The sequence below is a fragment of the Enoplosus armatus genome, chromosome 4 (genome assembly GCF_043641665.1).
Source record: "Enoplosus armatus isolate fEnoArm2 chromosome 4, fEnoArm2.hap1, whole genome shotgun sequence".
Classification (NCBI taxonomy): Eukaryota; Metazoa; Chordata; class Actinopteri; order Centrarchiformes; family Enoplosidae; genus Enoplosus; species Enoplosus armatus.
This window is the reverse complement of record NC_092183.1, coordinates 7,324,001-7,340,564: the sequence shown is the minus strand read 5'-3', so window position 1 is coordinate 7,340,564 and position 16,564 is coordinate 7,324,001. Positions and strand designations below refer to the sequence as shown.

General features: G+C 38.9%; 1 protein-coding gene across 2 annotated transcripts; it reads left to right on the top strand.

Annotated features, from left to right (window-relative positions):
• The first annotated feature begins 540 nt into the window (after nt 1–540).
• On the top strand, nt 541–15,345 carry tars1 (threonyl-tRNA synthetase 1). 2 transcript variants are annotated; one of them, XM_070903851.1, is made up of 19 exons: nt 541–675; nt 1,701–1,772; nt 2,169–2,359; nt 2,915–3,038; nt 3,833–3,957; nt 4,729–4,846; nt 4,931–4,995; nt 5,588–5,666; nt 5,911–6,057; nt 6,915–7,013; nt 7,991–8,157; nt 9,023–9,185; nt 10,498–10,635; nt 12,495–12,572; nt 12,659–12,759; nt 13,202–13,306; nt 13,513–13,585; nt 14,533–14,647; nt 14,751–15,345. In XM_070903851.1, the coding sequence occupies exons 1-19, from the start codon at nt 616–618 to the stop codon at nt 14,897–14,899; spliced, it is 2,169 nt and encodes a 722-aa protein (XP_070759952.1). In that variant the 5' UTR covers nt 541–615; the 3' UTR covers nt 14,900–15,345. The 2 variants fall into 2 exon arrangements, with proteins under 2 accessions (XP_070759952.1, XP_070759953.1); XM_070903852.1 differs by having other exon boundaries at nt 616–674; nt 1,715–1,772.
• The last annotated feature ends 1,219 nt before the right edge of the window (nt 15,346–16,564 follow it).

The window sequence follows — 16,564 nt, the reverse complement described above, 5'->3', positions numbered from 1 at the left end:
AAAACATGAGAGCATTCTAGGGCATTTAAACACTGAGCAGCCTACACATTTTAATAACATCTTTATGACGATTTTACTTTAGTGTTGGTGATACACCTACCAATCACTGTCATTACTTGAAAAGGAAGAAAATAGTTTACAAATTTCAACTCTAAGAATTAGAGAAGTCATGTCAAAAAAATTCCACTAATCACTGCGGTAAAAATAAATAAGATGAAAACTTTAGAAAGCATACATAGTGGCCTTACAGTGTATTATTTTGCATACTATATCTTGAAACCTATGGGAAAGTATTTTGTGATGGTGCTGGGTGTAATGCCTTGCGTCATATTCAAACAATCACGCACTGGGTTCAAAGACTAACAAATTTCAATGACTTTTAAAAGAAAGTTGAGGAGGTAATCTAATAATGAGAACCGTTGATGTTATCCTAGTGGGGCAGAAGGACAAACCAATCCTGTTTTACAAAGCACCGCCTACTACGGCAACATTGCATCAGAATCGCAATATCCGGGTAACGTCATCAGCCCTCACCCGGCACCCTGAGTGACTACTGTAGATATTGCACAGACTTGTAAAAGTTATCTCTAAAAGTGAGGTAGCTTTTCACTCATTATGGCTGACCAGGCTGTCGTGGAGAAGATGAGCGAATTGCAAGTGAACGCCGGAAAAAAGGTGATATTCGGTCTCGTGACCGGCTACATTGAAGTCATGTTAGCCAGCTAACAGCTAGCCTAGCTTGTAGTCAGATACATGCTGTCATTTGGCATCCAGCAATGTGGTGCTAACGTTACGGCTAGATAGCTTTTATGAGTAACGTTATGGGGTTTTTTTTTAACCTAAAATGTCACTGTCAAGATGACAGAAGCATACGTTGCATTGTTGTTGTTTCAATCTGTTATGCTTAAAACCATGCCACATTGCAATTAAAGGAGCCCAGTCGGTTTGGTTTGGCTAACATAGCTTTTACATGTAGTTATAGCTTGGAATGGATAGGGTGAGAGCCTAACGCCTAACCCAATTCACAACTCTGACAATTTCATGTTTCACTGCTTATCGGTGGGCTTACACACACGTTAGACCAATACGTAGGAATTTGTATGAATCCTGAATGTTCTCTTCTCAAATCGGCACGCACCCAAAGGACCAAGTGTTTTTTTTAAATACAATGCTCACTCTGAAAACTGGTTTGTCCTCCCACAAATGTCTAACAATAACAATGGTGTGCGCTATAATTTGGGGGGGCGCTGTCAGGTGGCGTGAACTACTTATAAATTGTCATTGGATCACTTGTATGCTGGATTTACCCCAGCACTTTTTGTGAAAGGTCTTAAGTCATATTCTAAGACTTATGTGCTATAGGCAGTAACTACAAGTAAGGAAGACCAATATTTGTGTTGTTTATGTTCCTAATGTTAGCCGTATTGTAGGTTAGCCGTTATGTAGGTGTGTACCTTTCTCATCTGTATGTAAATAGTGTGTAGGTCAATTCAATTCAATTTTTATTTACATAGCACCAAATCACAACAAAAGTTATCTCATGTCACTTAACATATAGAGCAGGCCTAGACCGTACTCTTTATCATATCATTTATAGAAACCCAGCAGTTCATATCCATGAATTTGTGTCTGAACCAGCTCCATACTAAACTTCATTTCTTGCTAAAAGTTCATTAACCTCGTGTGATTATTTTTGACAGGGAGGAACTGAAAGCGGTAAAGATGGAGGCAAGAAGAAGGCCAAAGGTGCTGACACTGGAGGCAGGGCGGAGGTGAGTTGCTAAATTATGTGTTGAGATGCACGTAGGTGCTATTATTAGACATCATAATGATAACTTGTTTCACAAGAACTTAAATCACGGTGTGCATATATATACACACACATATATATATATATATACACACACATTTAAAACAGAGCATAGGTGTCCACGTACACAGAAGTACAGTGTCAGTGTGTCTTTGTGCTCTCTCAATTTGTACTGATGTATATTGTATAATTACAAAAAGTAGAACATAAGGTAGGCTGAGAGAATAGTGGGTACACAAAGGAATGCCTTCACCCTCATAGTTTGATGTGTGATTTCCTAACCTTTATAGCAAGCATACACAGAAACAGCATTATTAACCAACCCCCTATTTGCTCATCTGTTTTTGTTGCTGTTCAGCTATCGCCACCACCTCAGTACATTGAGGAGCGTCTTACTTTGTACGCAAAGCTGAAAGCTGAGCATGAAGCCCTGATGGCAGAGAGGGCTGCGAAGAATAGCCGAGCCATCAAGGTGACCCTGCCTGATGGAAAGGTGGTGGAGGCTGAGTCCTGGAAGACCACACCATACCAGGTGGCCTGTGGAATCAGGTCAGTGTGATGATGGGATCGCTGTAATTGTTACTTTTTAATGTGACGCCTCGCTTTCATGTAATACAAAAAAGGGAAGAAAAACCTCAAGGGTGTTTCAGGAATGTAATTTCCAAAGACTAGCTGTCAAATTTATTATTTGTGCAGCCTGTAATCATTGTTACAGTTTCAAAAGGCTTCACAACACCCACATTATGAAAACAGTAATTGGAAATGACACCTTAGACCATCCTCCAAAGACAAGAAAATACTCAAATAACAAAAAACCTCATTAGTGTTAAAAAAGTAGAGGAAACATTGCCTTGAGATAGTCTGAGAATGATCTCGTGACCAGCATGGTCCAATATACAATAGGTGTCAAGAGTGTGTTAAAAGAGATTAAATGTTGATAACTGAAGGTTAGCTGCAGGGGAGGTCACAGAAGATGTTATATATTTGACTTCTTTTAGCCAAGCTTATCAGTTCTTTTGGTTGGTTTTGCCAGTGTAATGTCAAAATATGATTGATGATTTTGTTCATAATTTGATGTGGAATATTATCATGGTTTACGTCCAGTCAAGGCCTCGCAGACAACACAGTGATTGCTAAAGTGAACAACAGTGTGTGGGACTTGGACAGACCTTTGGAGGATGACTGCAGCCTTCAGTTGCTCAAGTTTGATGATGACGAGGCTCAAGCTGTAAGTCCACCTCATCCCTTGTCTGACACAGTGCTTCTATTAGTTTTTTCCCCCTACATATGGATTAGGAGAGCAGAGTGTAGTATAGTAAAGTCATCTTAAACACCTTCTTCTGAAACTCATCTGCCAATGTTTTAACTCTTAGAAAGCCTATGAAAACATTTCTGACATGCTAACAATGTCACTAACATTGTCACAACAAATCCATTGGTTACTTACCAGTACACAACATCTTGCAGAGTTCTTTCAACCTTATTGATATGTTGTTTGGGCAGGCTAGCCTGAGCATGCAAGATTAAAGTGATGAATGAGAGGTTTACAATCAATAATTAACCTCAAAGTTCTGCAATTCATCAATTGTCTGAGCCACAAAGATATTAAGAGGAGACGTGAGAATGTAAAACACTGCTATAATCATGTACTGTCATAAAAGTGGCAGCAACTTGTCTCTAAGAGAATAACGACACATGTTCCTTAAATTAAAGCCCAATTTCAGCACCTGTCTATTGGAGGTGCTGAATATTTTACTTTAATAATAGCCATTTGTCAGTTGACACTTAACATTTTTTTTATATTGTTGGCATTCAGAAGAAGGGATTTTACACTGTTTAAATAGTTTACATTTTCTCAAAGGCTTCAACAAAGTCAGCAACACAGCGAGTGATTGTAACATCAGTGCAGACATGAGGGTCAACAATCTTTATTCTTAATCCAGCACGGTTTTAATAAATACAAATGGATAGACTGTACTGCTGTTTTGCTAATTGGGCAATATTATTTTGTATGTTGTTTAGGTTTACTGGCACTCCAGCGCCCATATCTTGGGGGAAGCCATGGAGAAGGTGTACGGAGGCTGTCTCTGCTACGGTCCCCCCATCGAGAGCGGCTTTTACTACGACATGTTCCTGGAGAACAATGAGTGAGTTGCAAAGGCTTTGGATTCAGATTTGTCTGTATAATTAGTTGTGTTAGTCAGCTCTCAGCGTTATTTTAGTGTGTACAAGGCTTAGCAACTGTCACTCTGCTTCACTGTCTAAGACCAGTGGCAAACGCAAAATAGGTGGATTGTAATGACACTAATGCTGTCAAGCTTAATTTCTTTTGGGCATGGATTTGAAATGACATCCTTCTATATCTGCCCACAGGATTGGAAGCCTTGAAGCAAATCTATTCAAAACACAGAACTAGAGCTTACTTCTGTGAAGCTTTGAAAGCAGGTTGAGACAGCCTCAGAAATATGAACACTTCTTCCCCGTAAACAACTTTTTCACTTGACCTTTCTGTAAAACAGTTGCATTTCACCCGGCTTCAGGCAGCAGGAGAGCGTGAGGAATGCTGTCTAATTAATTCTACAACCCACTTAATGAAGTCATTTTATGTTAATGGAATTCTTGGAGACTGTTTTTTGTTGGGACATTTTGACATTGCTCAAGCCCTAAAGCCAAGGACTTTTAACTATTTGCCCACGCTTGCAGAGGTTATCAGCTTTTGGAAGTCAAAGAATTACATTAGTGAACAAAAGGTCTGGCCTCATGGCTTAATGTCTGGTCACATCCATGCTGCCCGCTAGAAACACTAGTCTAAATTTAACATTGAAGGCAGTTTGCATATTAATGTAAGACTACATAAGACAGCCATTGTCATTGGATGTAATGTTCTTGTTATGTTTATCTTTTGGTGTTTTTGACAGGGGCGTATCAAGCAATGACTTCCCATGCCTGGAGACATTGTGCAAGAAAATTATCAAGGAGAAGCAGCCATTTGAGAGGCTGGAGATAAAGAAGGAAACTCTGTTGGAAATGTTTAAGGTATCTGAAAACACAAATGCATACAAAAAACCCCCCAAAATTCATGAGTAACAGAACTTTAAAAACACCTCTTCTCCTTGACAGTACAACACGTTTAAGTGCCGCATTCTAAATGAGAAGGTCACCACTCCCACTACCACAGTTTACAGGTGAGTCCAGGTGCATGTAAAAGTTTTTATCTGAAGTGATATCCTATATTTTTTGTAGTGTCAACAAATCCCATTAAAAGCCAAACCAAGAACCAAAACCATTCAAAAGAATAAATGGATCATTCTGACAAGTATTTTCTATGCTGTCAAAACCTGATATAACTTATTCCTCCGTGCCATAGGCCTCCTCCATTGCAATGAACATGGGCACTGAATTATATTTTGATTTAACCCCACCTACACCATCATGCTGCCATAAACACACACGCATGCACCAAATTCACAACTGAAAATGGCCCTTAACAAATGCACTTTTTACTTCTGTGTAATATTTGCTAAAAACTACAGTGCCCAGCAGTTCTAATAAAATTATTTTTATTTATTAAGGAAATTATACATTTGTGTCACAAATAGGCTTGGAAAGTCATAAAGAGTATTGAGAGATAGACTAACACATCCTTGGTTTTGGTCTTTTTTATGGGATTTGATAACAGTGACAAAAATATAGTATTTATTAACCATATCCTAAACACAACTGGTTATCAGAGTTTAAAAAAAAATACTCAATGCTCATTAACATTCTGCATTTCAGGTGTGGTCCCTTAATTGACTTGTGTCGAGGGCCCCATGTGAGACATACTGGGAAAATCAAGGCACTTAAGATCCACAAGGTGAGCCTTTTTGTTTTCAGCGACGCACCATGCCCAGCAAACCATTTGCTACTGTACATGTGGATTTATTGTTGTTTAAACCAGGCAGGATTTCAACAACTGTAGTCTGTGCCCCGAATGTCTGGCAGTAAACACATTTGTCCCCATTTTTAGAGCAGAGTTACCTTTTATGTTTTATTCTCAAGGGATTTGATGGACCCAAAAGAATGATGAAAGCTAACATACTCCTTTTGTGGTGTGTTAGAATTCGTCTACCTACTGGGAGGGAAAGGCGGACATGGAAACCCTCCAGAGGATCTATGGAATCTCCTTCCCTGACCCCAAAATGCTCAAAGAGTGGGAGAAGTTTCAGGAGGAAGCCAAGAACAGAGATCATCGCAAACTAGGCCGGGTATGAACTGAAATGTAAAGAAGCTGTCAGTTAGCAAAAGAGTTCTTGTCCATAGCAATTTTACAGGTTTTACAGGTTACAGGTTTTATTTGTCTGTTTAGCTTATGAAGCTGTGATTTGACTGCACAGTTGCAGAGATGATCCCACTCAAATCAAATATTTTATGAAATACAGGTAGAATACTTCTAAAGCGTAAGAGTCAGGATCTGGTTTGTGTCTGAATATGTTGTCTGTAGGTCTGATCAAAGCCAAGCTGAATTTCTGTGTGAGAATATAGTTCTCCTGCATTTGCATGCAGTACATTTCTGGTAAAGAACCATTATCCTACAACAAGAAAAACGTTTCTTTTTTAAATGTTGACGGCAAACACTTCAGAAATTGTCACTTGTTAGAAAGTTGGTAATTTACATATATTGTTAATTTACATATAAATATAGAAAGAAATACTGGGAATGGCATGATAAAAAATTTACCAATGACCCATTTTCAGCTGTGAGTGATGGTGAAATTAACTCGGTGCATAAGGCAGCATTCAATTAGATGTACTTCACAATCTTTGAAACAGTTTTGTTAAACTGTGAGGCTGTCTTTATTGCCAGAAAACAATCTATGACTTCACTGTTGACAGGGATTTTGACAGTTCATGGTGTGTGTTGTTATTGTCATTCATCCAGTATAATAACAGGTGTAGAAAACCGAGCTGAGCAGGAGACGGAGTTCATTGTCAGACAAGCCCTAGTTACATATGTGATGAGCTGTGGCATTATTTCAAATTGAAACCAGTTTGGCCTGAGTGGTGGCCCTTTTCTTTTTAATCACAACTAACAAACCCTTTTTTGAAATGTATTATTATTTAGGAGCAGGACCTGTTCTTCTTCCATGACCTGAGTCCAGGGAGCTGCTTCTTCCTGCCTAAGGGAGCCTTCATCTACAACACCCTGATTGCGTTCATCAGAGTAAGTCAAAGCTATCAGACATGCAGTGGATAATAGCTGTGATTACACTCACAACTTTAAGACATAAGAAGAAGACAAAGTGAATGAGTCACTAAATTAAAATCCTAATTCATGTCCATTCCTTCCGATAACAATAATGCTGTAAATAGATGTTCACTAATTTATGCTTACTCAATACAACATTTCTCATTTTTATCCAGGTAATAGAAGAACTTTGCTCAGTGTGAAGTCTGCCCTTGAACTCAAAGTTGTTTATGAATCTCAAAATAGCTTCTTATTGGTAGCCAATTATTTGGAATAAATTGAAATGTGTAAAACAGACGTGACTGACAGCTTTGAAGAAAAGCTCCATTGCACCTGCTCCATTATAAAGAGCCACAAAATCAATCAGATTTAAAACATTCACTTTCTTGGTTTTCAGTAAGTGCAGTCACAAAGTAATTTCGCTTTAATGTGGTAAAACAGATTTCTGACTGATGAGATTCTGAGTAACGAGATGTGTTTGTAAGACCGCTCTGCCTTAACAAGCTACAAAACACCTACAACATCTGAATATTTGTAGGGCATATGACTGTCGGGATTTAAAATAAATGACCCTTTTATTTCATTAACACTTTCAGCTATCAACAGATAACAGGTCAACCCAAGGTGCATTAAAGCATCTTTTCTTGTCAGTTTACCCCAAATCCCCTTCCTAATGTGTAAACAAACTGTGATGTGAATATGTATAAACAATTTGTAGAGGTAGTTTGCTTTTTAAAAATCTAAGCCTTTGCTTGCAGAGCTATGTGTGTTTTAGAGGATATGGACTATTTATCAGTGAGTCCCCAGGTGTTGACAGAAACTGTTTTTAACCAGTTGTTTGTAGTTGTGATGTGTATTGAGCATTATGAAGCTTAGTTGCTTGAGGTGCCAGCAACTCAGAATGGTGTCATTATAATCTTCTTTGTGAGTAAACCTTGTTCTGTCTTTGGCAGAGTGAGTACAGGAAGAGGGGTTTCCAGGAAGTGGTGACGCCCAACATCTACAACAGTAAGCTGTGGCAGACTTCTGGCCACTGGCAGCACTACAGCGAGAACATGTTCTCCTTCGAGGCAGAGAAGGAGACCTTTGCCCTCAAACCCATGAACTGCCCAGGACACTGGTGAGGCCTCTATTTCCTCACATTCACAGTTGTTTGAAAGTTTTCATTTCAGCAAGGAACTAGAAAAGAATGAACATTAAGTGTAAAGAAAAACACACCCACTTCTGTCTCACACTGTGTATCAAGTCTCTAGTGTCTCTAGTGTGAAATAGATATTTTTAGTTGGTTTCTTTCTCTAATTAGAAAAATAACTGTTTGTTGGAGGTGGGGCTGTTTGTCCTTTTCCAGCATTAAATGTGTTTGGAGCATTAAGTGAGCTCAGAGTACTGTTGTCTCAATTCAAAATGTTTAACCTTGTTACAATATTTAGTTTAACATCATCAACAACAAATGATTTTACCACAGTACTGTGGCAAACAGGGACAACCATTAAGCAATGTTTTACCATGCTTGAATAGCTGCATAAGAGTTTGCACAGGGGTTTTGTTTTCAGTAGTGGACTCAGTCTTTGTGAAATAGCCTCATATTTCACTGCTACGATAGTTTATCATCCAGTTCAGCTCAACTTGTAATGGACTGATGCTCTTGCCATGTTTTCAGTTGTTGAATGACCCAGTTCAATTTACTGCTGAATGCTGCATTGCAGTGTAAAGAGCCAGACTGCAACTCTTTGTATTCAAATCTTTTATCTCCCTTTTACTGTTACACTCTTTGTGATATCCACTTGGGAAGCCCCTCTGGAGATCATACTGATATGGAATTTGCAAACACATTTTGTGTTGGATGTTGGTTAAATCAAATATTGATTGTCTTTCATAGTAGTATTGAAGCAGTAGAGCAATTTTCAGTTATTGCGGTGACGCTTTGTTGAAGTTGGCAGATGTAATTTGTGTATTTTCCACATGGTCTGTCTGTTTGGCTCCAGTCTGATGTTTGATCACCGGCCGCGCTCTTGGAGAGAGTTGCCCCTTCGCATGGCCGACTTTGGTGTCCTGCACAGGAACGAGCTGTCAGGAGCCCTGACGGGTCTCACCCGTGTCCGCCGCTTCCAGCAGGATGATGCTCATATCTTCTGCTCCATGGACCAGGTGAGGCCCGCACTGATGCATTGACATTACTCAGCCAAATTCACCCAAAACCCACACTTCATTGAAGTCTGATGAACACTCCACCAATTTACTCATCAAAGTCTGTTTACAAATCTCGGAGACTAGTGCTGTGTATGTGAACAAAAGTTGTATAAAGCCTTTTGTGGCTCCAGAGGGAGCAGTGTGAAGACTGATAAATTGTCTCAATTGCGGCGTTACTTGAGGCTGCGTTGGTCGGGGCTCAAGTTTGAAAATGACAATAATATGGGGGTGTGGAGTCAGAAAGAAGTGAGGTTACCTAGCTTGAGGCTAGTGGCTCAATCTGAATCAGAATCAGAAATACTTTATTGATCCCCTGGGGGAATTTTTTTTTTTCCAAGGTTACATTCTACTGCATTCATTTTGATACTTTAAAAAAACTGTCCATCATGAGTCTGACAGCGTTATAGGAGTATAATGCTGAATTGGTGCAGTACTCTTTAAGACTGGATTTAATTCATACCACTCTCACATTTCTCTGGCAGTACCTTTAATAAATGTTTCCACTTGTTATTATACCTGTTTGAAAGAGGCCCAGTTTTGAAGTCTCTCTGTGAATCAGTGTCTTGCTGGCACAGTTCAATTGAAAACATTCAGGTAATGTTGTCAGTGAACAATCTGTCACATTCGCAGGTAAAGTGAGAGGACTCCACAGGCTGCTGCAGCCGGGTGTAGCAACTTGCATGTTAAGTCCTTTCGCCAAAGTGGAGCACTGCCAATACTGATGCACACAAACAGGATTTTGGAAGAGCGAAGAGATTTCTTAATTAGTTTATTCAAATGTAGTAACACAACAACTTGCAGCCAATATCCCACTGATTTTGTTTTCTCTTTATCAGTAATAGCAGTGAATTGGATGGTTAATTATTTGATTGCACTTTGTACACAAATTATTTCACTTTTTTTCACTGCAGCAGTTTGATGCTGTGTACTGTTACTGTCTTTTGTGACTTACCAAATTTAAGCAGACTGCAGAGGAGAGGATATGTTCTTTCACTTGTCATGAAGTTTATAATCGGTGTCGGCAGATGGTAGCTGACATTTAGGACTTGGGCAAGAGACTTTTCCCTTTATCATAGAGGCGATTCTTTTCAACATTTTGTCTCTCTGTGTTTTATATCAATCGCGATATATTATCTCCTGTAAGATGAGCAGTTTATCCCCATATTCTTCTGATTACATCATATAATTCAGTCATTACACCAGAAATTAAACTTGCAGCCATGTCCAGATGGATGATGCAAATTCTGTTGCATTCTGTTTTTGACCCCAGATTGAGGAGGAGATCAAGGGCTGCCTGGACTTCCTGCGGACAGTGTATGAAGTGTTTGGTTTCAGCTTCAAACTCAACCTGTCCACAAGACCAGAGAAGTTCCTGGGGGACCCGGACGTCTGGAACCAAGCAGAAAAGGTAATCAGGCCTTTTGTTTCTCTCGTATGGTTGAAAATGTGAACAGCACTCTCACAAAGTCTCACTGGAGAATTAAGATGCTGATCTGTGATATTATCAAGATGGAAATTCTGGAGCCACTTCACAGACAGCAAATGGAAGAGTGTGATTTGTAGACCCAGAGAACATTTATATTTTAATGAATGAGTTTTATTCTGTAGAACTGCTATCTGATCTGAAGCAGAAAATGCTTGTTCATCTCCAGAGAATCTGCATCAGTTCTATCATTGTCAGCCTTTGCTGTCAAATCAAATTCACTCTCTGTGGACCAGCTCTATATTCTACATCTTGAGTTCAGCTCTAAGTTGCTCTGGGAGAGAGCAGGTAATGTTATTACTTTGTTCAAGCTGAGCTTGTTCAAGTGAGTGGGTTAAACTGGGTGATAATTTGTCTTTATTGCTTGGTGCTTTCAGTGTTAGATGAAACACAGTGACGGTCTCCCTTGGGACAACTTCATGTCTGACAGATGAATCTGTAAAATCAACACTAAATGACAGTTGGTGGATAAAGGTGCTACAAGTATACTGTATTGTTTTTCAGTAGCACAAGTATGTGAAGCACATACAAAGTCTTTATTAGTCTGGTAAGCCTTTACTGGCAGGCTCTGAATGGATGAAAAGGTGTCTGTTGACAGACAGACACAGCATGCGTTGACTTTTACAGCAGGGTGAGATTAGTCTTCACATTTGTTTTCCTCTTTATCTTATTGTTAAAGGTATATCTTTATTTCACCAGTGAAGTATTACATCAGCAGTGCACATTGCAAGCACGTAGATGAACATCAGTTTTTTGTTTTTTTTTGGTGATTAGGTTTGGTTTGTGTAATCTTATCTCATCTTAATCTACTATGGGCTGCTTGGTGTCAAAATGTTGTGGAGTTTGAAAGTGCATGCTCTGTTCTGTCAACAAACAACCCACGACCCACTTGATCTTAGGCTCCAACAAATCACATTCATATTTTAATATATGACGACTCAATAAGTAAGGTAAAATGTGAGCCGGATATAATGCAGATACAGGTATTTAATCCTAAGTGTTTCTTTTTGTTTAAAGAACTCCTTTTAATTTCTCTCCCTGGTTTACAATTACAGGTGTCATTGTTCTGTCCTCAGTGCTTCATTTAAACTTCATTTTAAGCGTGTCTTTTGCCCGCTTGAAGCTTTACAACATTACTGATGATAGCGGAAGTTATTTTTAACATATTTTTTATCAACAACCAATCCTGTAGCTACATTAATTGTTATTAAAATATTAAACACTTTGTAGTCTGCTGATGGACAGAATAGACTGTAGAACTTAAAGACTACAGTTGTTCTGCTTCTTACTGACCTCATGTGTTAATGATGATATACCTCTCAGTTAGTCGCAGTTCTCAAAATAAGGGGAATGAGTGTGATCAGTATAATATGTGGAGCTGTGGGGAAAAAAGAAGACAATTATAATAGCTTCTAAGTTGTACAGCTGTTTGGTTGACCTATCAGGAGACTTTTCTCTAGGGGGAAACATTTCCTAAATTCAGCACTGACTCTTTATGATTAATGTTTGCATGCACAAAGTGGAAAATGATATACACAAAAACCGGACTTGTAAACTTGGCATAGTGAGTGGAGCAGAACTTGCTGCATGTTTCCGTCACCTCATTAACTCCCACAAGCAACCATAAAATATTATTGGGACGTTAACATTTCTTAGTTCAGTGATTAGTTCCAGATGAAGTAAATGTCAGGTCTGAATATACAGCTTTGCTTAACACCACTGTTTACTTGCATGTTGGTCAGCCGTTGACATTGTAACAAAGCAGTAATTGTATGTTTTTACAGCAACTGGAGAACAGCTTGAATGACTTTGGGGAGAAATGGGTTCTCAACCCTGGTGATGGAGCTTTTTATGGACCAAAGGTGAGCCGTGCGCTGCAGTAGTGATATACTTTAACTGTGAAACAGCTGGAGGGCCACTGCTGATCATTTGTGTCCTTTCCTTGCAGATTGACATTCAGATCAAGGATGCCATCGGTCGGTACCATCAGTGCGCCACAATTCAGCTTGACTTCCAGCTCCCGATCCGCTTTAATCTCACCTTTGTCAGGTAACTCTTCTAAGGCTTTTTAAAAAAAATTCACATTAAAGTAAAATGGCAGAAGAATAGAATTTTATTTTTTTGTTGCTGCAAATGCTCTTGTATATTATAGACTTAAATATATTGTAGTACAGTTAACCTAATCAAAGGTAGAAGTTTCATATAAAAATATTGGAGGAATCAATATTTTGGGATATGATTAAGTGCTGATGTGAAAATAGGATTGGCTTGAATTAAACTATATGATGCACCAAGGCTTTTGTAGCTACCCCACAGGCTATACATATTTAAGAAAATGTTGTAAAACTGTTTTTACAACTGTTTTATCCAGCCTCGCTGTCTTAATACTAAGAAAATACTAATTTCTCCAGATGATCGGTATTGTTTTCCTTTTGGATTACTCTCTTTGCGGGAGTTCCTCATTTCTTTTTTTCTCAAAATTATTTTGTAGCCATGATGGTGACGACAAGAAGAGACCAGTGATCATCCACAGAGCTGTCCTGGGATCAGTAGAGAGGATGATCGCTATCCTGACTGAAAACTACGGAGGCAAATGGTTTGTAAACAATCCATTTTTAAAAGGTTGACTTGTCATTAGGATGCATTTCTTCCTGAGCACTGTTAATGGTTTTCAGATTGACTGGACAGAAATAAAAAAATAAACTCTGTGGGGATGTAAATATTTGCTCAGGTACCTTGCAGAATGTACCAGGCCTGCTTCTCTGCAAGCCAGTCAAATGCAAGTGTGTCCTGTCGTTTCAGGCCCCTGTGGCTCTCTCCTCATCAAGTGATGGTTGTACCTGTGGGACCGACCTGTGAGGAGTACGCTCAGAAGGTAACCACTGACCACAGCTACTTTAGTCCATATTCTCCCTTCAAAGACGGCACAAACATTACCCCGAAGCTCTCAGGCCCTTTGATTCGACACTAAGCCGTCTGTGTTTTGATTTGTGTAGCCTGCATTTTATCACTGATGCACACACAGGCTGGAATCCTGTGCTGCTGATGTTTTATGCTTGTTGACATGGCCATAAAGTATTGAACTTGAATTAGATGGCTGATCAAAACCACATAAAATACTGTCACTACTTCTGAAGTTCATGTTCCTGCATCTTTAAAAAGACAAAGGAACAGTTTAACACAACTTTGCTTTTATTTTCATAGCTATTAGTTATGATAACAGTGTACTCACCAAAGCAATTTACATCTGGGGGTGTGGTCGGTAATCTGCAATGGATTTTTAGAACAGACTGGAAGAGATAACAAAGGCAAGTGATACAGTTATTACCAAAACACATTTGACCTGTTGGCTTGTTTCAATCCTGTCTGGTTGTCTGACTGCCCCTGTTTGTTGCCCCGTTGCACCTTTTTTTTTTTTTTTTTTTTTTAGCAATGTTTATTAATGTTATTACAACTACAAAAATTAAACCCAACTTGTAATAAAATAAAAGTTTTCCTTTTAAAGTGTGTGGAATATGAATTTGATAATTGCTTTGTGTTGAACACATTGTTACTTGCACAAAAAGCCCATTTGTAAAATAAACAGCTGTACAGTCCTGATATCCATGTAACTGTAAACACACTGTGATAATAATGGATGCAGAAGTATAATCTTCATTACAGCCAAATTGACAACTTGTCCAAAATGTGTTAGTCCAGATTTGAAAAACATAACATTTGTAGAAGTCTATTAAAATAATTAAAATTAATAAGCTTTTATGACATGCTGGCTTGGCCTTAAGCGTTTTTAACTGTTGGTTGTTTCACTGATTAATGTGGCAGGTGAAGCAGGAATTCCACAACAGCGGCTTCATGGCTGACGTGGATCTCGACCCCGGCTGCACTCTGAACAAAAAGATCAGAAACGCACAGTTGGCGCAGTACAACTTCATCCTGGGTCAGTGGCAACACACGCCCTTTATCTTTGTTATCTCTGTCTTGCTGTCCATCTAGATATTGATTTCTTTTGTCCTCTTTGCATGTTTCCCTGCTTGGTAAAGTGGTGGGAGAGAAGGAGAAGACCAGTAACACCGTGAATGTACGCACCCGGGATAACAAAGTCCATGGCGAGCGCACTGTGGAGGAGTGCATCGAGCGTCTGAAACAGCTGAAGACCACCAAGAGTCAAAACGCAGAAGAGGACTTCTGAGCTTTCTCCAACTCGCAGCTATCAACTCGTCCTTCTCTCAACAGTACCTCAAGTCTGGTAACTCTAAAGGGCCATGTGGTGGAAATCAGTTCTGATGAGGGATAAAACTACTTTCACATTGTTGCCTAGTCTCTGCTTTTCGTCCCCTTGAAATGACATTTCTCAGATTCAACAATTGTCTTTTTTCTGGTGTCCTCCGCCTCTTTACTGTATCACTATATTTTTGGTTGTTGAGTACGTGGGTTGCTGTACTCATGGAATGAAGTATAATTGTCCTCATCCCTTCTGTTTATACGGAAATACAGCTAGTGAGACTCTGATGTGATTATGTCTTTGAACAACTTTGTATGATGAATATATTGTACCATAAAACTGCTCTCAAAACTGGTTTAAAACAGGGGAAATGGTTTGTAATACTGTCTTAACAGTTTGTAACAGTCATTCTTTCTTCAGAGAATTGTACATGAGTTACAATTTTGATAATTAAACAATCTATTCTTAATCTGTGCGTTATGCTTTTTGTAAGATTGGCCTTTTCTTTCTTTAGAATTATCTTCTTAATTGTGCTGCTGCAAACAGCTCTGTCAGAAAGTGGGAAAAAAGACAGTTGATGAGCATGAAAAGCATAAAATAATTACATCAAAGTAATCGTGCTGCTGACAAAGTTGATATGTACTGAAATTGAGACTATAACGAGCGACAATTACTGCAAAGTAGAACATATAACCATACATTTACTTGTTCTACATTACTTATCAGATGTAGTGTTTTTCAAGCCACAACTTAACTCACAAGTTCAAGATCCAAAGTTGAAATAATAAGATAGTTTTAGACTGGAAACACTTGGTAGTGGGAGTTGGTGAGATGAGTGCCAGAAAGGTGTTCTGCTGGCGTAAGAAATGGATCCTTATCGCCTTCTTCCACAAGTGCATTATCACTTAGGAGGGAAATAAGTGATGTGCTGGAGAGTAAACACCTGATGCTTCCCCTTATTATATGCTTACTGAACTCTGAGACCATTCTCAGTATTACATGCTTACTGAACTCGGAGACCAATTTACGTTTGCTGTCTGCACCATTACACTACAGCATGAGTGACCTTTTGAATTCTAATACTCTGTCTACTCTGGCTTACATATTTAAAACAGTAATAGGAGTCTGTCTGTCTTTTATTCCTTTTTATCGTAAGAGGAACATTTTTCCAATTATACTTAAGTACCTCAATGAATCATGCAGAAGAGATCACACAAATAAGTGCATATTACTACTAGTGCTCCAGTTATGCACTTTCACTGCATTTCTTGATTTTCTCTCCATCTGCTGTCATTATTTCTGCTACAAATGTGGAAATATACTTGGCCCACTTCAATTTGTATTACAGCACTCAACTCCCACTTTCAGTCTCAGATTATTACATAAACCACTAGTGGGTGCTATAACTGTGTACTGGAGCTGCACATCAGGCACAGACAAATAGTAGAGAGCAGTGTGTTTCAGCAGTTTAACAGCTGGGAAAATGGCCTGGCACAGATCAGTGCCAAGGGATTTTATTTTGGGGGGGGGGAAATACCACAAACTTGCTAAAAGAAACTAAAACTTTTGTTGTGGCTTTAACTGTTTAAAAGTTTTTAATCACTCTGCTTACTAAGGTTCAATATTCATGAA

Bases quoted from the DNA above. Each gene is read 5' to 3' on its own strand.
- tars1 (XM_070903851.1), top strand. From the start codon at position 616: ATGGCTGACCAGGCTGTCGTGGAGAAGATGAGCGAATTGCAAGTGAAC. The intron at 676-1,700 runs GTGATATTCGGT...TATTTTTGACAG, and splicing joins AAGTGAACGCCGGAAAAAAG to GGAGGAACTGAAAGCGGTAA. The intron at 12,573-12,658 runs GTGAGCCGTGCG...CTTTCCTTGCAG, and splicing joins GAGCTTTTTATGGACCAAAG to ATTGACATTCAGATCAAGGA.